The 18,634-nt window shown below is 49.1% G+C and overlaps 3 protein-coding genes across 9 annotated transcripts in view; 1 reads left to right on the top strand and 2 right to left on the bottom strand.

Annotated features, from left to right (window-relative positions):
* Positions 1–1,552: 1,552 nt before the first annotated feature.
* Positions 1,553–3,215, top strand: NDUFAF3 (NADH:ubiquinone oxidoreductase complex assembly factor 3). 2 transcript variants are annotated; one of them, XM_025916172.2, is made up of 5 exons: positions 1,553–2,147; positions 2,250–2,442; positions 2,599–2,665; positions 2,771–2,871; positions 2,951–3,215. In XM_025916172.2, exons 1-5 carry the CDS (start codon positions 2,071–2,073, stop codon positions 3,065–3,067), a joined length of 555 nt encoding a protein of 184 aa, XP_025771957.1. In that variant the 5' UTR covers positions 1,553–2,070; the 3' UTR covers positions 3,068–3,215. The 2 variants fall into 2 exon arrangements, with proteins under 2 accessions (XP_025771957.1, XP_025771955.1); XM_025916170.2 differs by having other exon boundaries at positions 2,250–2,463.
* A 562-nt stretch (positions 3,216–3,777) lies between these two features.
* Positions 3,778–8,890, bottom strand: IMPDH2 (inosine monophosphate dehydrogenase 2). 2 transcript variants are annotated; one of them, XM_086698255.1, is made up of 15 exons: positions 8,687–8,890; positions 8,198–8,246; positions 7,878–7,979; positions 7,478–7,552; positions 6,956–7,162; positions 6,365–6,452; positions 6,092–6,291; positions 5,922–6,012; positions 5,734–5,829; positions 5,388–5,459; positions 4,593–4,736; positions 4,362–4,506; positions 4,120–4,263; positions 3,957–4,040; positions 3,778–3,854 (listed from the first exon to the last, which is right to left on the bottom strand). In XM_086698255.1, exons 1-15 carry the CDS (start codon positions 8,782–8,784, stop codon positions 3,833–3,835), a joined length of 1,617 nt encoding a protein of 538 aa, XP_086554381.1. In that variant the 5' UTR covers positions 8,785–8,890; the 3' UTR covers positions 3,778–3,832. The 2 variants fall into 2 exon arrangements, with proteins under 2 accessions (XP_086554381.1, XP_025772409.1); XM_025916624.2 differs by lacking the exon at positions 5,388–5,459 and having other exon boundaries at positions 8,687–8,888.
* Positions 8,891–9,124: 234 nt separating this feature from the next.
* QRICH1 (glutamine rich 1) overlaps positions 9,125–18,634 on the bottom strand; it is a 53,418-nt gene continuing 43,908 nt past the window's right edge. For all 5 annotated transcript variants that reach the window (XM_086698251.1, XM_025916247.2, XM_086698249.1 and 2 more), the window contains 4 exons: positions 12,670–12,778; positions 12,163–12,314; positions 11,751–11,841; positions 9,125–10,082 (listed from right to left, as the gene is read on the bottom strand). In XM_086698251.1, the coding sequence (XP_086554377.1) occupies positions 9,890–10,082; positions 11,751–11,841; positions 12,163–12,314; positions 12,670–12,778 (545 nt within the window). In that variant the 3' untranslated portion in view covers positions 9,125–9,889. The remainder of the gene's footprint in view (positions 10,083–11,750; positions 11,842–12,162; positions 12,315–12,669; positions 12,779–18,634) is intronic.

Below are 18,634 nucleotides of genomic sequence, written 5' to 3'. Positions count from 1 at the left end.
AGCAGTGAGAGTGCCCAGGGCTCAGAAAGGAGAGAACCCTAGAAAGGGGCAGCAAAAGTTTGGCAAGACCCCTTTCTGGGCCAGGGCTCCAAGGCCCTGCTGGGATCGCAGAAAGAGCACTGGGCGGACACGACATTCCCGATGGCTTCTTGGGTGCCCACTCAACGGGAGTGATCGTGTCATTCCAAAGCGCTTTCCATTCCGCAGGCGCATGACCCTGGGGCAGCTAACAGGGTTGGGGGCTGGAGGCGGAGCTGGGGACTACAGCTACTCTCGGTACACGAAGACGGTTGGGGTGGGTTTTCCCCAGGAAGTGAAGGGCTATCTTTAGCAAGCTGCGGTGGCCCTGTGGGACTCATCGTGATCGCAGCCCTGTCCAGAGGCCCTGGAAACGCCCTCCCTTGTCAATGCCACTCCAGGTTCCAGAGATGACCACAAACCTGGCTCTCCGACGTCTACGCCCACCACTTCCAGGCTGAGGGCGCACTTGAGACAGGGTCGGAGACCAGAGCGACCCAATAAGTATGTATGGGGGTCAGAGGCTGGCCCACCCCACCTAGGCCAGGACGCTGCTCTGGCAGGAGAGCAGGGAACGAAATCCAAGCGCAGCTGGAATGCTCTGGAGACAACAGCTGCTTTTGGGATTCCGTTGCCCGCTGTCCAGCCGTGGCGGGTGGGAATGACCCCGGGGCGGGGGGGTGGTTCCCTTGTCCTGGGGCCAGATCAGGACCCCCATTCCCAGTACCAGGAGACGGACCTACGAGTGGGCGGTAAAACCGAGTGTAGTGGGAACGAGGCGCTCACCTGGGCCCCCAAACAATAGGAAGGTTGGTGGGGGTCTCCCCTGGGACCGGTCCAGATCCGGATTAGATCCGCAGGGTAAGATTACTCCTGTTGGTCCCATGAAGCCAGGCCACCAGTGCGGAGACGGTGGTGGGAAGGGCTTCGAGATCAGCCTAGAGGGAAGCTCACCCGTAGGGCCGGAGAGGAAGTAAAGCCGCGCGCCCGCCTCAGGGACACCCCCGCACCCCGGGCCCTTTGTCCCGTGACTATGCCAGCGCCCGGAGCGCTGGGGACCCAATGGCGGCGATAGGACCCCCGGGAAGCCATTGCGACCGTCCTCCGCTATGCCGAACCTCCCTCCCTCCCGGTCCCGTGGGTAGCAGACGCGTCAACATTCCCTTGAGGCCACGACACGGTGGGGGCGCGAAGATGCCCGAAACCCGCGCGGGCGCCAGCGACTCTCGCGCCAGTAGGCCCTCTGATTCGGTTCAAGACGGGGGGTCGGGGAGTTCTCGGGCCGCGAGCAGCGTGAGCGACGACAGGGCGATGCTCCAGCAGCTGTCTAGTTCAATATCTGGTTCCGTTCGGCCCGGTGGCTCCCACCCGAACAGCTACAATCGCCCTACTACGGCGTCCCCTTCCGCTTGCTGGGGCCGCAGATTTGGAGCCATTTTAAGGCGAAACCAATCAGCCACGCCCCCTCGCGCTCCTGAGAAGCCAATCCACGCGTGGCCACGCCCCGGGAGACGCGCGGCGACGACGCCAACGGTCGCGCTGGTGACGGTTGAGGAGGGGCGTGATTCGCAGAAGTGCGGGGGAAACCTGAGCTGGCCGCTCCGCCCTCGGAACCCGACGCCCCAAAGCCTGGGATTAGGGGCTTGGATGCTGGCCCCACGCCCTGGCCAGGTGTGAGGGACTTGACCAGGTGCGCGGCAGCCCCGCCCCAGGCTCCGGGAGCCTGCGTTAATAGCTGAGGGCCGGGGACCAAGCGGCGGCGGGGGCCCAGGCAGCGCTCTGAGGCCGGCCACGCCACCAGGTGTCCGGCTCCCCCAGGACGGTCTGTGGGGGCCTGGGGCGGGGCGGGCGGCAGGTGCAGACACCGGAGCCGCGGTAGGGGACGGGCCCTCCTGGGACAGTTTTCCCGGGCCGGCTCCTTCATAATCCCGCGCTGGGGCAGCCGACTCGCGCGGTGCCCTCCGGGACGCAGAGGGCGCTGTCAGCGCGCTGCGGAGAACTTCGCCACGACTCCGCTGACCTAGCGCCGGGTTCCCTGCACGCGGGTCCGCCATGGTTGCCTCGTTCGCTCTTCGCGGCCTGTGCCGAGCTCGAGCCGCCTTGCGCTGTGACCTCGCAGAGCTGCTGTGGTGAGTCCAGATCCAGCGTCCCTGACTCTCTCGCCTTCCACGACCGGCGACTCCCCCCCCCCCCCAACGGCTCCCTAGAACCTTAGCATACCCCACCCGCAGGGTTCCAAGGCGAGGGCATCGGCTCACGCCGGCGGACGATGAGCTGTATCAGCGGACGCGCATCTCTCTGCTGCAACGCGAGTCCCCGCAATCCATGTATATCGACAGCTACAGCAGCCTCGGCTTCATGGTCAACGGAAATCGTGTGCTTGGGCCCTGCGCGTTGCTCCCGCACTCGGTCGTGCAGTGGAACGTGAGCAGTGAGGAAGTAGAGGTCCAGAGCCCCAGGCCTGTCCCCTGATTCTTCCCTGGCAAACTTGGCTTTTCCGTTACCCCTTTGTGGAACAGGTAAGGGCTCTGTGGGGAAAGCTGCGCGAACTTGTACTTAACCTGCCTCCTCCCAACCCAGGTAGGAACTCACCAGGACATCACTGAAGAAAGCTTCTCTCTCTTCTGGTTGCTGGAGCCGCGAATAGGTACTGGAGAAGGGGAGGGCTGAGGTGCTTCCAGCCCCAGCAAACCACCCCGCCCCAGCCTCCCCACTGACCCGCTATAAGCTAATCATGGCCATCTTTCCCTAGAGATCATTGTGGTGGGCACCGGAGACCGGACTGAACGACTCCAGCCCGGGGTGCTGCAAGCCATGAGGCAGCGGGGCATCGCGGTGGAAGTGCAGGACACAGTAAGTCCTGCCACTTGGGAGTGCTGAGCAGGGCCCAGTCCTATCTCTAGCCAAGCTGATGCAGGCTTTCTCTTTGCAGCCCAATGCCTGTGCCACTTTCAACTTCCTGTGTCATGAAGGCCGAGTGACAGGAGCTGCCCTTATCCCTCCACCTGGAGGGACTGTGCTCACAACTTTGGCACAAGCTGCAGAATGAACCACCAGGAACTGACCTAACCTGTCCAGGAGGGCCGTGGCACTTTTGCAGTGCACACGGGTTTCCAGCGCTTTCACTAGTCCCTCCCCTTTGGCACTGTAACACTTGTCTTTCTTGCCAGCAAGTTAATAATTTAATCCACATCTTCCATTTTGTTCTAGTTTACTGCTGGTGAGGAGCTACTTGGCTCAGTGGGCTCTTGGTGGGGGTTGCAAAGAAACCAAAGGATCACCTTTTTATCTAGGCTACTTACCTCCTCAGAGGCAGGAGGCAGCATAGGCACCTGTTTCAAACTGCAAATGTAACTACTTGCTCACATGCAGATTTGAGGGGACCTCAGTGCTTTCTCCACAAGGTCCCTTGGAGATTCAAGTTAGAGAATACATATGTGGATCTCAACCTGGTCCCATGTGGCCAAACACCTGTGAGTGCCAGTCCAAAGCTCCCATGGACTGTTCCATGACCTGTCCTAAGTAGCCATAATGTGAGACTGCACTCTTGTGAGTCAGAGCTGGCCAGACTCATCTTGTGAGCTGCCTCAGGAGGGACTTTTTGAATCAAGAACTAGTTCCTCCTTCCAGATCCAAGGAGTATCCTGACCTCAGTGTCTGAGGCTTTCCCCACAAATGAGGGTGTTGTGTTTGTGTGCATCTGTGATAGTGGCAGCTGCACAGCCACACCTGCTTGTTGACCTCAAAGATCAGGCACTGTTTTTTTTTTCCCAAACTTTTATTGAAAAACCAAGGGGGTATGCCGTATCCCTTTTCAGAAAAGCCTCTTCTCATACCTGTAAGCAGAATAACAAGCTGTGAGGTGCGGCAGGAGGAAGGAGGCACAGCAAAAACCTTTGCTCTGAAGGTAGATGGGTACAAAAGGGCTGGTCACTTACGAATGGAGGCTGTGGACACCACCTTCCACCTGAGCTGAGGATGTTCTCTTCTCAAACTTGAGTTCTCCAGAATACATCATGGCTCTGAAGAGGGACGGATGTTGGATGTGGGTAGCTGGCCCTCAACCACCCCCTCTACCCATGTTCAACTCCCCAAGCTTACCGGACTTGGGTCAAACTCTTGGCACCAATGTCTTGGCAGGAGTGCTGGATGCCAGCGATCAGGTAGGGGACAAATTTGTGGATGGACCCTTTGTCCTGCACAGCCCCAGACACCCCCTGAGCCACCTTGATTTTGTCAGCTTCACTGTGGGGAGAGGCAGGACAACACAAGCAAGGTCAAAGCATAGATGAAGCTGCCAGTACAAGGCTGTCAGCACAGGATAACTGACTTTCCTGTCCCACCTGAAATATCGGTTCTGGCTGCTGAGATGCTTGTCCATGGCATCAAGAGAACCCATACCACGATATTTCTTTAGCCGGATTCCATCAGAGAAGAAGTACTCGCCAGGGGCCTCAGTAGTAGCAGCCAGGAGGGAGCCCATCATAACTATGGACAGATGGGAGTGCTGGGGGCAGACTCTGAGTGGCATTAGGGAAAGAATCCCACCAAACTCCCTGGGTGCTGGGCCTCACCTGTGGAGGCCCCAAGGGCCAAGGCTTTAGCGATGTGGCCCACATTTTGGATTCCTCCATCAGCAATAACAGGAACACCAAAGCGCCGTGCATATTCTGACACCTTGTATACTGCTGTTGCTTGGGGCCGCCCGCAGGCCAGCACTATTGAGAGAGGAATATATGGGTGGATGGAATTAATGGGGACAGGCAAGGGGCCCTGTGGCCATAACTCAGCACCCAGGAGCTCTCAGCTACAGATGCACCAAGACTGCAGCTTGGCCAAGAGAATCAAGTCTGGGATGGCTGCTGCCCCATCTGCCTTGAACAGTACAAATAGCTGTGATGGCCTCCACTCAATCCTGCATGTGCGCGTGCATGTGTGCATGGCCCAGGGCAGCCTCAGGCACATGCAGTCAGCAGCCGGGAAAAGCCCCACCCACCTGGTATCAAGTGGACGTAGGGGGTCACCGTGCAGTTAGTAACCCAGAGGCCCACCCCTTCCTGCCTAGTTGGCAGCTCGGGCAAGATCAGGGGAGTGGTTGTGTAGAAGGAAGAGTGGCTTGTTGGTTCTTGAGCTGTGCCTACTATAGGAAATGTGGGCAGACTAGGGCCTACCTGGGAAGGAGATCCTGCCTTATGAGCACCCCGGGAAGAGGGAGCTGTGTTTTCCAGCAGCCCCCAAAACCATGGTCTGTCATTCAGTTTGCCCTGCCCACCCATCAGCACCACAAACCCCGGGAGCTACAGCTACAGTCAACCAAGCAGCCGGGCAGTGGGCAGCTGGGCCGGGCCAGTGGGCCGGGCTGGACTTACTATAGCAGCCCGTGACAGTAGAAGGGCATTTGGGGCTGTGGGACTTTATGTCTGGAGGGATCTTGGGAGCCACTAAATAAAACAAACAGACCAGAGTTTAGAGAGGGTGCAGAGCAGGAGCAAGGAGGCCAGGCTAGGTGAGGGGTGGGGTGGGAGGGAGTGGCAGGTGAGGAATGACAAGCTCGTCTTCCAGCATGTCACCCATCCAAGGGGCCCATCTGGCCCTGGGGCTGCCCCTATTGGAGGACTCCGTATTGTTCCCACAAGAGCGCTTGGCTCAGGCCATCTGGGACTAAGGGCCCTGTTGAAGCCAGAGTCTCTGAGGGCCTGCTGAAGCATTTCCTACCTTCCTGGGTGATGCAGATGGAGCCACTGCCCATGCCCACCCGCAGGGCATCTACACCAGCATCAATGAGATTCTTGGCCTGAGCAGCTGTGACCACTACAACAGGGAAAAGCTTGTGTGAAGGTCTAAGTGGGAGCTTAGCTTCCCTCCTCTTGCCCCACGTCCTTCAGTACCCAGTCTTGCCTCACCATTGCCTCCAATAACTTGGAGACTGGGGTATTTCTCTTTGATGTACTTGATCATGTTGATCTGGAAGATTGAGTTTCCCTGGGAAGAGTCCTGGGACAGAAAGAAAGTCCCAGTGAGACTGGTATTACAGCTGCCCCTACCACCCTACCCTGCCTATGTGACAACTCACCAAAACCACTACATCCACACCAGCCTGGGCTAGCAAGTCCAGCCGATACTTGTCATCTTCATGAGTGCCAATGGCTGCTCCACAGAGCAGCTGCTTCTTGGCATCTTTGGAGGCCAGTGGGTAATCCCGGTTCTTCTTCAGGTCTGTCCGGGCAATGATGGCTACCAGTTCATCATCTTCATTTACAATGGGTAACTTTCCTGGAGGTAGGGCAAATACATAAATCAGAACCCTGGTCTCTGGTTCCAGAACCCTTCCACCTCTAGGACTCACCTTTCTTGCTGCGCTGCAAAATTTCATTTGCTTCTTTCAATGTGATGCCTGCAGGAGCTACCACCAAGTCTTCCCTCTTCGTCATGATCTAGCAGTGAGGGGAGCTATGAGAAAAGGCCAGAGACCAGACTTCCCAACAGACCCTGCCCTAATACAGGAGGGAGGTTCCAAAGACCACCACGATCACACAGCCTGCACCCAAACCACCCTCCTCAAGTGAACCCAACAGTCTGTGCAGCAATATAGTGGCTGGGGTGAAAATTCAGTAGAAAGGACAACATGGTACACAGAGCCTCCTGTTACATAGTGGAGAAAGAAATGCCATGCCAGAGCAATGACAAGAGAATTGGAAGAGGAGGTCGAAATTGATCCTTGAGTACTGCCTGCACCTTGGGGGTGGCAAACATTCGGGCCCATTCAGAGCCTCTGGTGGGGAAGAGATGCACAAACCCCATGAAGGGATCAGAAACCTGGCTGGGCACTCATCTTTTCTGGACTGCAAAGGCCCCCAGAGATGCCATTCAGGCAACAGAAACCTTGTCTTAAGCCTTGGCTGCTAGAACTTGGCTTTGCGTTGTCAGTAGCACCTACCTCTTCCAAAAACCGGTCGTGCTCCTCCTCCTTGAGAAAATCAATGTCCCTTGAGGAAATGATGCCAACCAGGCGGCTTCCCATCCGTCCTGTGTCAGTGATCGGGATACCACAGAAACCATGCCGGGCTTTGGCTTCAAACACATCCCGCACTCGATCCTTGGGGCTGAGGACCACAGGGTCTGTGATGAATCCCTGCTCATATTTCTGGAAGGGATGGCAAGAATATTTCTGAACAGCCTTTACCAGTTTGAAGCCCGGGGTCTGTGCCAACTCCCCCCTCTGGCAGTGCCACAGGACCAAATCACAACTCAAACTCAGGAATAGGAAACACGGGTGGGCTGTAGGTACTGTCCACCTGGTCCTCTTCTGTTGACTAAGGACACAGGGTCTCATAGTCTTCTCAAGAATTGAACCCCAAAGTGGGGAAAAGATCAGGAGAATATATCCCCCTTTCCCACCCCCCACTCCACCTCAATGCAGTTCCCAGGAGCTCGTGACCACTATCCTTGCCCTTCTGACCTTCACTTTCCGAACTTCGTTGGCTTGGAACTCCGGTGTACAGTTGTGGTGGATGAAACCAATACCACCTGTAAGCTGCACGATAAACAGAAGATAGTGAAAAAGTGACAAAGAGGTGCTCCTGGGTGGCTCAGTTGGTTAAGCATCTTGACTTCAGCTCAAGTCATGATCTCACGGATTCATGGGTTTGAGCACCACGTAGGGCTCTCTGCTGTCAGCACGGAGCCCACTTCGGATCCTCTGACCCCTGTCTCTGCCCCTTCCCCACTCATTCTTTTTCTCTCAAAAATAAACTTTAAAAAGAAGAAAAAAGTAAAGAGTAAGAGCAGCATGACTCTATATGCCTTTGGGGAACAATGTGGGGCCCCTCCTTTCTGTCCCTACATCCCGTCATGCTCACCGCCATTGCTATGGCCATGCCAGCCTCTGTGACTGTGTCCATGGGTGAGGAAACCAGTGGGGTCTTCAGAGTAATCTTTTTGGTCAGAGCAGAAGTCAGGTCCTGGGGAGATACAGCCAAGTAATGTGGGAAAGCACCTCATATGCCTCAGGGTGGTGCCAGATCCCCATAAATCAGGTGCCCTGCATGACATGCATGCCAATCAGACTATTCTACAGAATCTACCCCCAAGCCCAATTTGGTTTGGTAGCTGAGAGGACAAGGCAAAGGAGTACCTTACGTAACCTGATGTTCAGGACCCAGTTTCTGGCGATACTCACCACCTGGTCTGCAGTGAAGTCGATGTACCCAGGGAGAATGAGAAAGTCACTATGGGGAAGGGGAATGAATTGGGAGTAAGGCTCAGGTTTAGGGCGGCTTAAGATTCCACCCCCACTGATCACATCAAAAGGCATTTGGGCCCAGAGGGCACTGCCCTAGCCCGTGTCACATTAAGGGAAGACAAATCACAAGGTGGAGATGTAGATAGGGGACCTTTTCTGCCACCTAGCTGTCAACAGCGACCCTGGCATCCTGACAACTCCATGTGCCGACAGAATGGAGCTTCTAGTCTGAAATCCCAAGCACTGCCAAGATGCCTCCTCCATTCCGCCCCACTTCAGATCTACCAAATGGAGCCGGAGATGATGGATTTTCCGCAACCTGTCCCCACGCCCGAGTCCCAGAGGGCTCAGTGGAAAACCCCACCCGGCCTCCCACCGCAGCGCGCCGCCCCTCTCCTCGCCCAGGTGAGCCCGCTAGGCCCGCACTTGTAGGTGAGGCCGTCCCCGCAGTTGAACAGCTGCTGTGCCGTAAGCCCGTCGTCTGGCACGTAGGACGTGCCCCCGCTAATCAGGTAGTCGGCCATAGCCAGCACCGGGCAGAGCCGCGTGTGTCCGAAGACCGCGCCGCAGAGGCCTCAGCCGTCTGGGCCGCGCCAATATAAACCCGCCGATATCGTCATTGCGCCCTGCGCGTCACTGACGTCAGGACGCAGTGCGAGCAGGCGGAGCCTACGCGACTTCGGGGCGGGACTACCGAAGGAGCGCATGCGCGCAACATGCACTAGGGCTTGTAGCCTTGTAGTTGGGTGTTACCGTGTCTGCTCCCTCCCACAAGACCTTGACCCGTTCAATTAGCAGGCAAGGCTTTGCTTCCACTGGCCCGCCAGGATCCTCCCAAATAAAGAGGCGATGTTCACTAGCATGTTGAAAAGACGTGCTTGTCATTCTTAATAAACAACTAGATTAAGAATACATAAGAGAAACAGAGTGGTATCTTTATATGATACACAAGTGTATGTTACAAGAATTCCATCAGGCACAGGAGCCTCAGGTTTAAGGCCTCAATGCTAGGCCAAAAAAAAAAAAAAAAAAAAAAAAAAAAAAAAAGGCATGGTAAAGTTTTTACTTTAACATCTAAAATGTCACTTGTCATAAAGGAGGGTGTAATAGAAATTGTCTTTAATAAATCATAATTGAAGTTCCCCTCATTTTCCTTCCATTAAGATGCTAAGTTTATGTCTGAGCATGAAGAAAGAAAAAGACGGTGGCTCCCCTGTGGTCAGCGACGTCTGCCAGTCAGAGTGGAAGCCAGCTGGGGAGATTCCCTGGAGGGTCCATCCATCACTAATTCCATCTTTCTAGAGTAAGGGAACGGGCCACATTTCTCCTAACAGTCCAAGCCCTTTTCCCACGCCCCAGACAAAAAAAGAAAAAGCCAGCCAGCCAGCCACTTTCTAGGACATCTGGCTTTTCAGGAAACCCAGCACCCCCACGGGCTGAGGAATCTGCCGCAGATTTACGGAGACGCACAGGAGGCAAAGTTTCCTTTTACATTTTAAACAGAAGCAGTCTGAAAGGCTTCATAACTACACCAATAAAAAAAAGAAAAAATGGAGGCCTCTTCTTTAGTGTGAAAGTCTGTCCATTTTTTTTCCTGGATCATCTCCCTTGCACCATGGCTTAGGCATCTCAGTGCATGGTGCTTGCGTTGGCCACTGCAATGGCCTCCTGAATTTCTCGTATCACCAGGATCCGAGTCAGCATCTGTCCCATCTGTTCTCTGCTGATAGGCTGGACCGAGTACCAGATTGGGCTATTGGGGGCCACCACTGGCTCGGGCGTCAGATAAAAGGTGTCATTCCGGCCTTTCACACTCTGGGGGCTGAAAAATATATCAGTAAAAGCTGGATAAAACCACAATAGTCTTAACCCTCCCACATTGGAATCTACTGGACAGATGCTGTCTGCAAAAGTTGGGAAGACAGCAGCTCTTGGAGGTATGGTATCATAGCTACTGAATTCCATGCAGCCAACACATATTACCTCTAGGACCTCCTTTGGGGCTACTGCAAATGTCAGTAATAGGCTACCTCCCTTCCACTCCTCCCTTACATGCTGCCAGCTGTGAATATCTCTGAGTGACACCTAAGGATGTGGGGTTCATCTTCTTGAGTCCAACTATATCCCACCTGGAACCAATTTCACCACTTACAAGGTCATCTCCAAGTCTTTCCTCATGTTGTTTGCCTCTACCCAATCCACTGACAATTCCTCAATTTTACCTAAGGGACTCTATCTGCCTTCCCAGCTTGGCTAAGATGCTGGGACCCTTACTTAGGCTCACACTCTACCCCTTCAATGTTTTGCTGTACTTATTAGCACATGTCACTGTCTAAACAGTTACATTTACCCATCCACTCAAGATTTATCAAAGGGCCACTGTGTGCCAGGTCTGCACTAGGAGCTGGTGTTCAAGAAATGAGCAAAATCCAAGACTTCCCACCTTATGGAGCTTACAGGTAAGAGGAGAGACAGCCAACAATTAGATAAATACACACAAAATGACAATCAGTGATAAATGCTACAAAGGAAAGAGCCCAAAAGAACAGGTAGGGAATCTGGAAATGCTTCCCTAATAAAGCTGAGAAGAGGATTGATAGGAGCCAACTAGCCAAATATGGGGGCCTGTAGGGGGTGGGGAAGGCCTGCCCAACAGGGAAAAATGTTTTTAATGTTTATTTATTATTGAGAGACTGACACAGAGCATGAGCATGGGAGGGGCAGAGAGAGGGGAAGACACAGGATTTGAAGCAGGTTCCAGGCTCTGAGCTGTCAGTACAGAGCCCGACGCAGGGCTGGAATTCACAAACCACGAGATCATGACCTGAGCCAAAGTTGGACACTTTACCAACTGAGCCACCCAGGTGCCCCATCAACAGGGAAAATTTCTATGCTGAGGCCTGAGGGTAGGGAGAGCATGAGGTCCTTGAGTGGAGAGAAGCCAGCATGGCTAGAGAGCCAAGAGCTACATGGACATGAGATGAGCAAGGGAACTATACGAAAGGCCTTGTTGGCAACATTAAGATTACTCTTCTTTATATAATAAACTAAAACCACCGAAGGTTTTAGTCTAAGTAACATGTTAAGAACTATAGCACAGAAATATCATTTTGGCATTGCTGTAGAGATGACATGTCAAACTGAAAGGGCAAGACAGCAAAAGCAAAGAAAACGAATCCCCTCTAGATTGATGTTGCTAGTGACAAAGGTCAAGGACAGGAAGATGTTAGGCTATGCTATGTGATGGAAGCCACTTCTCTATACTTTCCTCCCTCTGCCTTCATTCCCCTCTCCAAGACAGGGGACCATATAAAATTACCATGCTGGTCATTCCACATGTTTTTGGGAAACCAGTAAGGTTGCTTCTATATTTAGCTTTTGGGAAGTGTGTATTTACTCTCAGTTCGTGACTAAAGAATGCCTTTGTATACAGGTACAGTGCATGCATGCACACACACACAGTCCCCCAGCCACCATAAAGCTTCCTCACCATTTAAAGAGGTAGAAATCGTAGAGCTTGATGGGACATCTCAGTGGATTCTCTGGATTTTCCGTCTGTTCTGCATACATGTCATCTGTAACTACAAAACACACCCCCAACACCAGAGACATGGCATCAGACTGCTTTAGCTTAGGCCCAGATTAGGAACCTTAGGCTTCTAGTCATCCCAAACTAGACTTATTGGGAGGAAAAATGGTGTGAGGCATGAAGGGAAAGTATGAAAGGAAAAAGCAGCAATCATTTCTGGGGCATCTCTGCTTCTAGAAGAGTTTGAAGTTTCTGGCTGGGGAGAAGGGAATGGAGAATTCTTATCCAGCAAATCCCAACCTTCACACTAATCACTAGTCCCCCGGCACAAGGACAGGGCAGGACAAGTTGCACCTGTTTCCGTAGCCCCTACCTTTCTGGCCAGTCTGGTGTATCCCAAGTGCCTTCAGGTACCGAATACTCGTGCTTTTATCCTTAGGATTAGAGGGGTTCTTCTTTGTCTGTCGCAAAACCTTGGAGAAGGCCAGCTTCATATGCTGGTCCACTGTCTTCAAAAGGAAGTATCTGCACCACAAGTGAAAGCAAGGCAAAGGGAGGGGTGCCAGGAGGAGACCATGACTCAGCCTCTGCCATCAGTGTCTCGGAGGAGCTGATGCACACACTCCCAGGATCTGGGCAGGCCCACACCCAAAAACACTGTCTAGTGGAGGAACCACATCAAGACTGATGGCAGGGGTCTGGCAAGGCTGTCTGCCTCACTGGTCACCACACAAATGTAGCCAAATGGGGCTGAAGGCTTTCAGTAGCCCAGATGCTCTCAAATGTGTCAAAGGAATTCCTAAGTCTACCTGGATAGTTTCCACCCTCTTCACTGGGCAGATGCCAGCAGTGGCTAAGCATGGAGCTCTAGAACACTTACTTGGTGTTAAAGAACATGAGGGTGGTCAGCAGGGTGGAAGGGGAGTGAGCCCCGAGCTGCTTGCACTCCCACAGCATCTCCTCAGTCACGTGGCTGGGCAGGACATAGCCTAGGAGGAATAGAGTACTGCTACAACAAGACGATGGGAGAAGGGCCCTCAGAGGTGCAGGATGGGAAGTGGGAGGCACAAGGACCACACAGGAGTACAAGTTTACCAGAAAAATCTCCCTAGGGAATGGCAGAATCACCTGGAAGCTTGAAACACAGATGCCTGGGTTTCAGCCCAAGCTTCTGGGATGGGACCTGATAATGTGCATTTCTAACAAGTTCCTGAGAACCAGTGCCCTATATGATTCTTACCTGATGTTATTTCTTCCTCTAATCCAAGATTACAATTGGGCTTCATAGTGTAACACCCAAAACTATAAATCAAACTCTGCATATATGCATACTTCTCTAGAAAAAGGGTATAGAGCTTTCATCATATTTTTTCAAAGGTGTCAAGGGCCCAAAGAACCAGTATGTGTGTCCTTGTTAAACCTCTTGTGTTTTCCACCTCTAAAAAGCAAGCTCATTCTCATTCCCTGTCTGGATAAAGGGGAGAATGATATTCAGAACTATTACAGGGTTCTCCCACAGGGAAGGTCTAACTTTAAGACGCTGGTTCATAAGCAAACTGAGGGCTGGGCAGGGGCAAAGGCCAATGTTTGATCAAAAGCCCTGTGCAGCCAGGTCTATGTGAACAGAAGATGACACTTAGGTTGATCACCAAGCCCCCATCATGTCTTCATTCAACAGTCAATGTACCAGTGTTTATGTGCCAGGCACTGAGGCCCTGGTGAAACAGTATTCTCCTGCAGGAGTTTCAGGAATTCTCCAAGCAGACAGTGAGGATGCCACATCCTAGGAGCAGGGAAAGAAATATTCTGCCCAACACATTCCTCTTCTCTACTCTTGCGAAAGCTGGTCCTCTAAGTCCATTAGTGCACTCCCATCTCTTTCTGGCAGCACTACCTCTACTCTTCTATTTTGTGGCCCACTGGCAATACGATAAGATTTCCTGCCCTCAAAATATCTGAAGCAGATGAGTGGCACAAGACAGCCCTGTTTGGGGAAGGCCAGAGCTAAAAGTGGTCCCACACATACCTTAGCATGCACTATTTTCTTTGGGTTCACTTCACTCTGCCAACTAGTAGTGTCTCTTCCCTAGCTTTACCCACTTCCTAACACAACTTAAACTGAACTTTAGTGTCTAAAAACCAGGACTCCTGGCATGGGAGAAGGGAGATGCAGAGACATCATATAAAAAGCCTTGTAGTTCTGAATCTGAACTGCAGGTATCAAAATGATTTTTTTTTTTTTTTTAGTTCTGCCCCCCTGAAAGGCCTAGAAACAATGACCAACCCAGAAGCAATGAACACCCCTATGCTACTTAAAATACCATTTACCACTAAAAGGAACCAGGTTCTATGCTGAACTGACCAATTCTATACTGAGGCAGAAAACAGAAAATGTCCAAGATGAGCATGGAATATCTGGAAAATCAGAAATCAAGGAAGTAGGGCCATGTCAAAAGAACTTAAAAGCCAATTTAAAGAGGCTCCAAATGGCCAAAGACAGAACAATCTGCACATCAAAAAAGATTACCTGCAATGGAGTAAACCATATTAAATATGTTTAAATCCATCAGTTCACAAGGATTCTTTAAAAAGTGAATTGGTCATCATTGGATGAAACCAGTGAACCAACTCATTACTGTAAAAACTGCTAAACAAAGGAGAAGAAACAAGCCCTTATCCTGCCTCTACTATAAAATCCATTATCTATACTGCTAGGCATTGAAAGAGTGATCAGGAGAAAGTTGTGCTCTGTATTTCAGCTAATAACGAAGAAGTAGTAACATCAGAATACCACTGTTTGCAACTCCTAATGAATGAATGGATCTAGATATTATGGGTATCAGATGGAAGTATATAGCCCATCTATGATGTCTCCATCCAAAAAGGAAACACAAAATTCAAAACCCCATCAATGAAGTCTTTATCTGCAACTATCTGCAACATTTACAGTTATGTGAATACAAGGAACAGAAAACTATACTAAACTACAATATGGGGATGTAATCAGACTGACAATTTAAAAGGCTACTTTCTTGTATAAATAAATCGCAAAAAAAAAAAAAAAAAAAAGAATTAAGGAATCAAGGGGAAAACTAAAGATTAAAGCTAAATATTAAAAGACATACCAGCAATTTCAATGTGCGGATCTTATTTGCACCTTGGCTCAAAACAAAGTCAAGACATTTTTGAGACATTAGAAATTTGAACAAAGGGTAGATTTTTATGACATTATGGAATTATACCCCCCCCAGTATAATAAAGGCATCATGTGTCAAACATACTAAAATATTTATGAATAAAGTGTCTAGGAGTTACTTCAAGATAATATGGGAAGGGAAAAAAACAGATGGGGTACCTATGACACAAGATTTGCCATGGACAATGGGTACAAGGGAGTGTCATTTATCTCAAGTTTACTTTTATATATGCTTAAAATTTCCACAATGCAATTTTTAAAAAGCAAAGTTTGGGGGCACCTGGGTGGCTCAGTCGGTTACGCGTCCGACTTCAGCTCAGGTCACGATCTCGCGGTCCGTGAGTTCGAGCCCCGCGTCGGGCTCTGGGCTGATGGCTCAGAGCCTGGAGCCTGCTTCCGATTCTGTGTCTCCCTCTCTCTCTGCCCCTCCCCCATTCATGCTCTGTCTCTCTCTGTCTCAAAAAAAAATAAACGTTTAAAAAAAAAAAAAAAAGCAAAGTTTGCACAGCCACACTTGGCTTGAAAATTTGCACATCATGTAGAGTGATTCACTTATTTGGTTTCTGTTCTAATGACAGTCCCTCAGAAAGGACTCTTTCCTAATGCCCTTAAAACTTTCCATTCCCCTGTGCTTGGTTCAAGTCACTTAATCATATACACTGTCTTCCCCCTATTAGACTATAAGTTCCATTTTATTCATTATAATATTATATCATCTACACCTGAAATGCTACTTGGCACATAACAGGCAAGCAAAAAATATTTGCTTGAAAAGGAATTTTTCTTTTTTTTTTCAACGTTTATTTATTTTTGGGACAGAGAGACAGAGCATGAACGGGGGAGGGGCAGAGAGAGAGGGAGACACAGAATCGGAAACAGGCTCCAGGCTCTGAGCCATCAGCCCAGAGCCCGACGCGGGGCTCGAACTCACGGACCGCGAGATCGTGACCTGGCTGAAGTCGGAGCTTAACCGACTGCGCCACCCAGGTGCCCCAAAGAATTTTTCTTTTAGGGGTGTCTGGGTGGCTCAGTCAGTTAAGCATATGGCACTTAATTTCAGTTCAGGTCATGATCTCATGATTTGTAAGTTTGAGCCCTGTGTCTGGCTCTGCTCTGTCAGGGCGGAGCCTGATTGGGATTCTCTCTCTCTTCACTCTCTCTCTGCCCCTACCCAGTTCATGCGCTTTCTCTCTCTCTAAATAAAATAAATAAGTTAACTAAATAAAATACCTATTTTTTAAAGGTTAAGCGTCTAACTGTGTGGTGATGGATGTTAACTAGATCATTATGCAAGATCTACACATATCAAATCATTATGTTGTATACCTAAAACTAATATAATGCTTTATGTCAATTATCTCAATTTTGTTTTCATTTTAAAATTCCTGTTAGATTAATGCAAAAAGTAAATAAATAGAAATAAATAAAAAACAATTGGCAAAGCCAGGATTAAAACTCAGATATTCATGTGAATATAAACTTTTCAACTCATCTGGGTAAATACTAATAAGGAGGACAACTACTAGATCATAAGGTAAGAAAATGTTTACTTTTTTTTTAATATTTTTAATGTTTATTTTTTAAATTTTTTTTTTTTTTTTTTTTTTTACTTTTGAGAGAGAGAGAGTGAGTAAGTATAGGGGAGGGGCAGAAAGGGAGGGACACAGGGAATCCGAAGCAGGTTCCAGGCTCTGAGCTGTCAGCACAGAGCCTGATGCGGGACTTGAAGCCATGAGCAGAGAGATCGTGACCTGGGATGAGGTCAGATGCTTAACCCACTGAGCCACCCAGGCACCCCTCATGTTTATTTCTGAGAGAGACAGAGACAGAGAGCAAAGGAAGGGCAGAGAAGAGGGGGACAGAGGATCTGAAGCAGGCTCCATCCCAATAACAGCCTGATGCAGGGCTTGAACCCATGAACCGTGAGATCATGACCTGAGCTGAAGTTGGACACTTAACCAACTGAGCCACCTAGGCACTCCAGGAAATGTTTACTTAAAAAAAAAAAAAAAGCCAAACTGCTTATAAAGGGATTGTACCATTTTGCATTCCCACCAGCAACGAATGAGCATTCTTGTCCTCCCTATCCAGCAATTGGGCCTGCCACTGCTTGTGATTTTAGCCATTCTAATGGGTGTATAGTGGTATCTCATTTTTAATTTGCAGTTTCCTGATGATATCTAATGATAAGCATCTTCATATACTTATCTACCACCTGTGTTATCTTCTTTGGTGAGGAATCTGTTTAGATCTTTTCCTTTTTTTTGGTTCAGGTTGTTTTTTATTGTTGAGCGTTAAGAGTTCTTTGTATATTTTGGATACCAGTTCTTTATCAGGTATGAGTTTTGCAAATATTTTCTCCCAGTTTGTGGCTTGTCTTTTCATTCTCTTAACAGTGTCTTTAACAGAGCATAAACCTTTAATTTTAACGAAGTCCAACTTATCAATTATTTTCTTTCATGGACTATACTTTTTGGTGGTATATCCAAAAAGTTACTACCAAACCCAAGGTCACCTAGATCTTCTCCTATGTTATCTTCTAGGAGTTTTATAGTTTTGTGTTTTACATTTAGGTCTATGACCCATTTTCAGTTAATTTTATGAAAGGTGTAAGGTCTCCATCTAGATTCATTTTTTGGTATGTGGATGTCCCGTTGTTCCAGCACCACTTGTTGAAAAGACTATTCTTTGTCCACTGAACTGCCTTTACTTTTTTGTTAAAGATCAGTTGGTTGTATTTCTGCGACTCTACCTCTGGGCTCTCTATTCTTTCACCAAAAACCTGCACACAATGTTTACAGCAGCTTTATTCATAATTGCCAAAATCTGGAAACAACAAAGATGTCCTTCAATAGGTGAATGGATAAACAAATTGTGTGGTACATCCATACAATGGTGTATTATTCAGAAGTAAAAATAAATGAGCTATCAAGCCATGAAAAGACACACAGGAACATTAAATGCATATTGCTAAGTCAAAGAAATAAATCTGAAATAGCTACATACTGAATTATTCCAACTATATGACATTCTGGAAAAGGCAAAACTATGGAGACAGTGAAAAGATCAGTGATTGCAGAGATCTGGGGACGGAGGGGATAAATAGGTGGAGCACAGAGGATTTTAGGGCCCTGAAACTTCTGTATGATACTGCAACTGTAGATACATGTCATTATACATTTGTTGAAACCCACAGAATGTAGAACAGGAGTGAACCCTAATGTAAACTACAGACTTCTGTAGTGTGTCAATAATGGCTCATCAATTATAGCAAATACATCATATGAATACAAAATATTAAATAATAGAGGGAAGAGTGTGTGAGGGAGTATATGGGAATTCTCTACCTCCTGCTAATTTTTTCTGTAAACCTAAAAGTGCTCTAAAAAGATAAAAATTTATTAAAAAATAAAACCCCAAATACCTCAGACATTCTACTCTAAGACTCTTGTTCTTTCAGGAGTTTTATGAGTAAAGCAAAAATTACGCTCTATATATGTAGAACATATGTTCAAACATATGGGAAAAAAATCTCTAGTATGTAACATGAGCAACCTATATGAAAGAGTTCGTAATTCTTAAGTTTTGCAATGATTCTAATTTTAATCAATAAAATTTTTTTAAATGTTTTATTTATTTTTGAGAGAGT

This window comes from Puma concolor, chromosome A2, assembly GCF_028749965.1.
Source record: "Puma concolor isolate L17-30 chromosome A2, mPumCon1.1.hap2, whole genome shotgun sequence".
Taxonomy (NCBI): Eukaryota; Metazoa; Chordata; class Mammalia; order Carnivora; family Felidae; genus Puma; species Puma concolor.
This window is presented reverse-complemented; position numbering and strand designations above follow the sequence as displayed.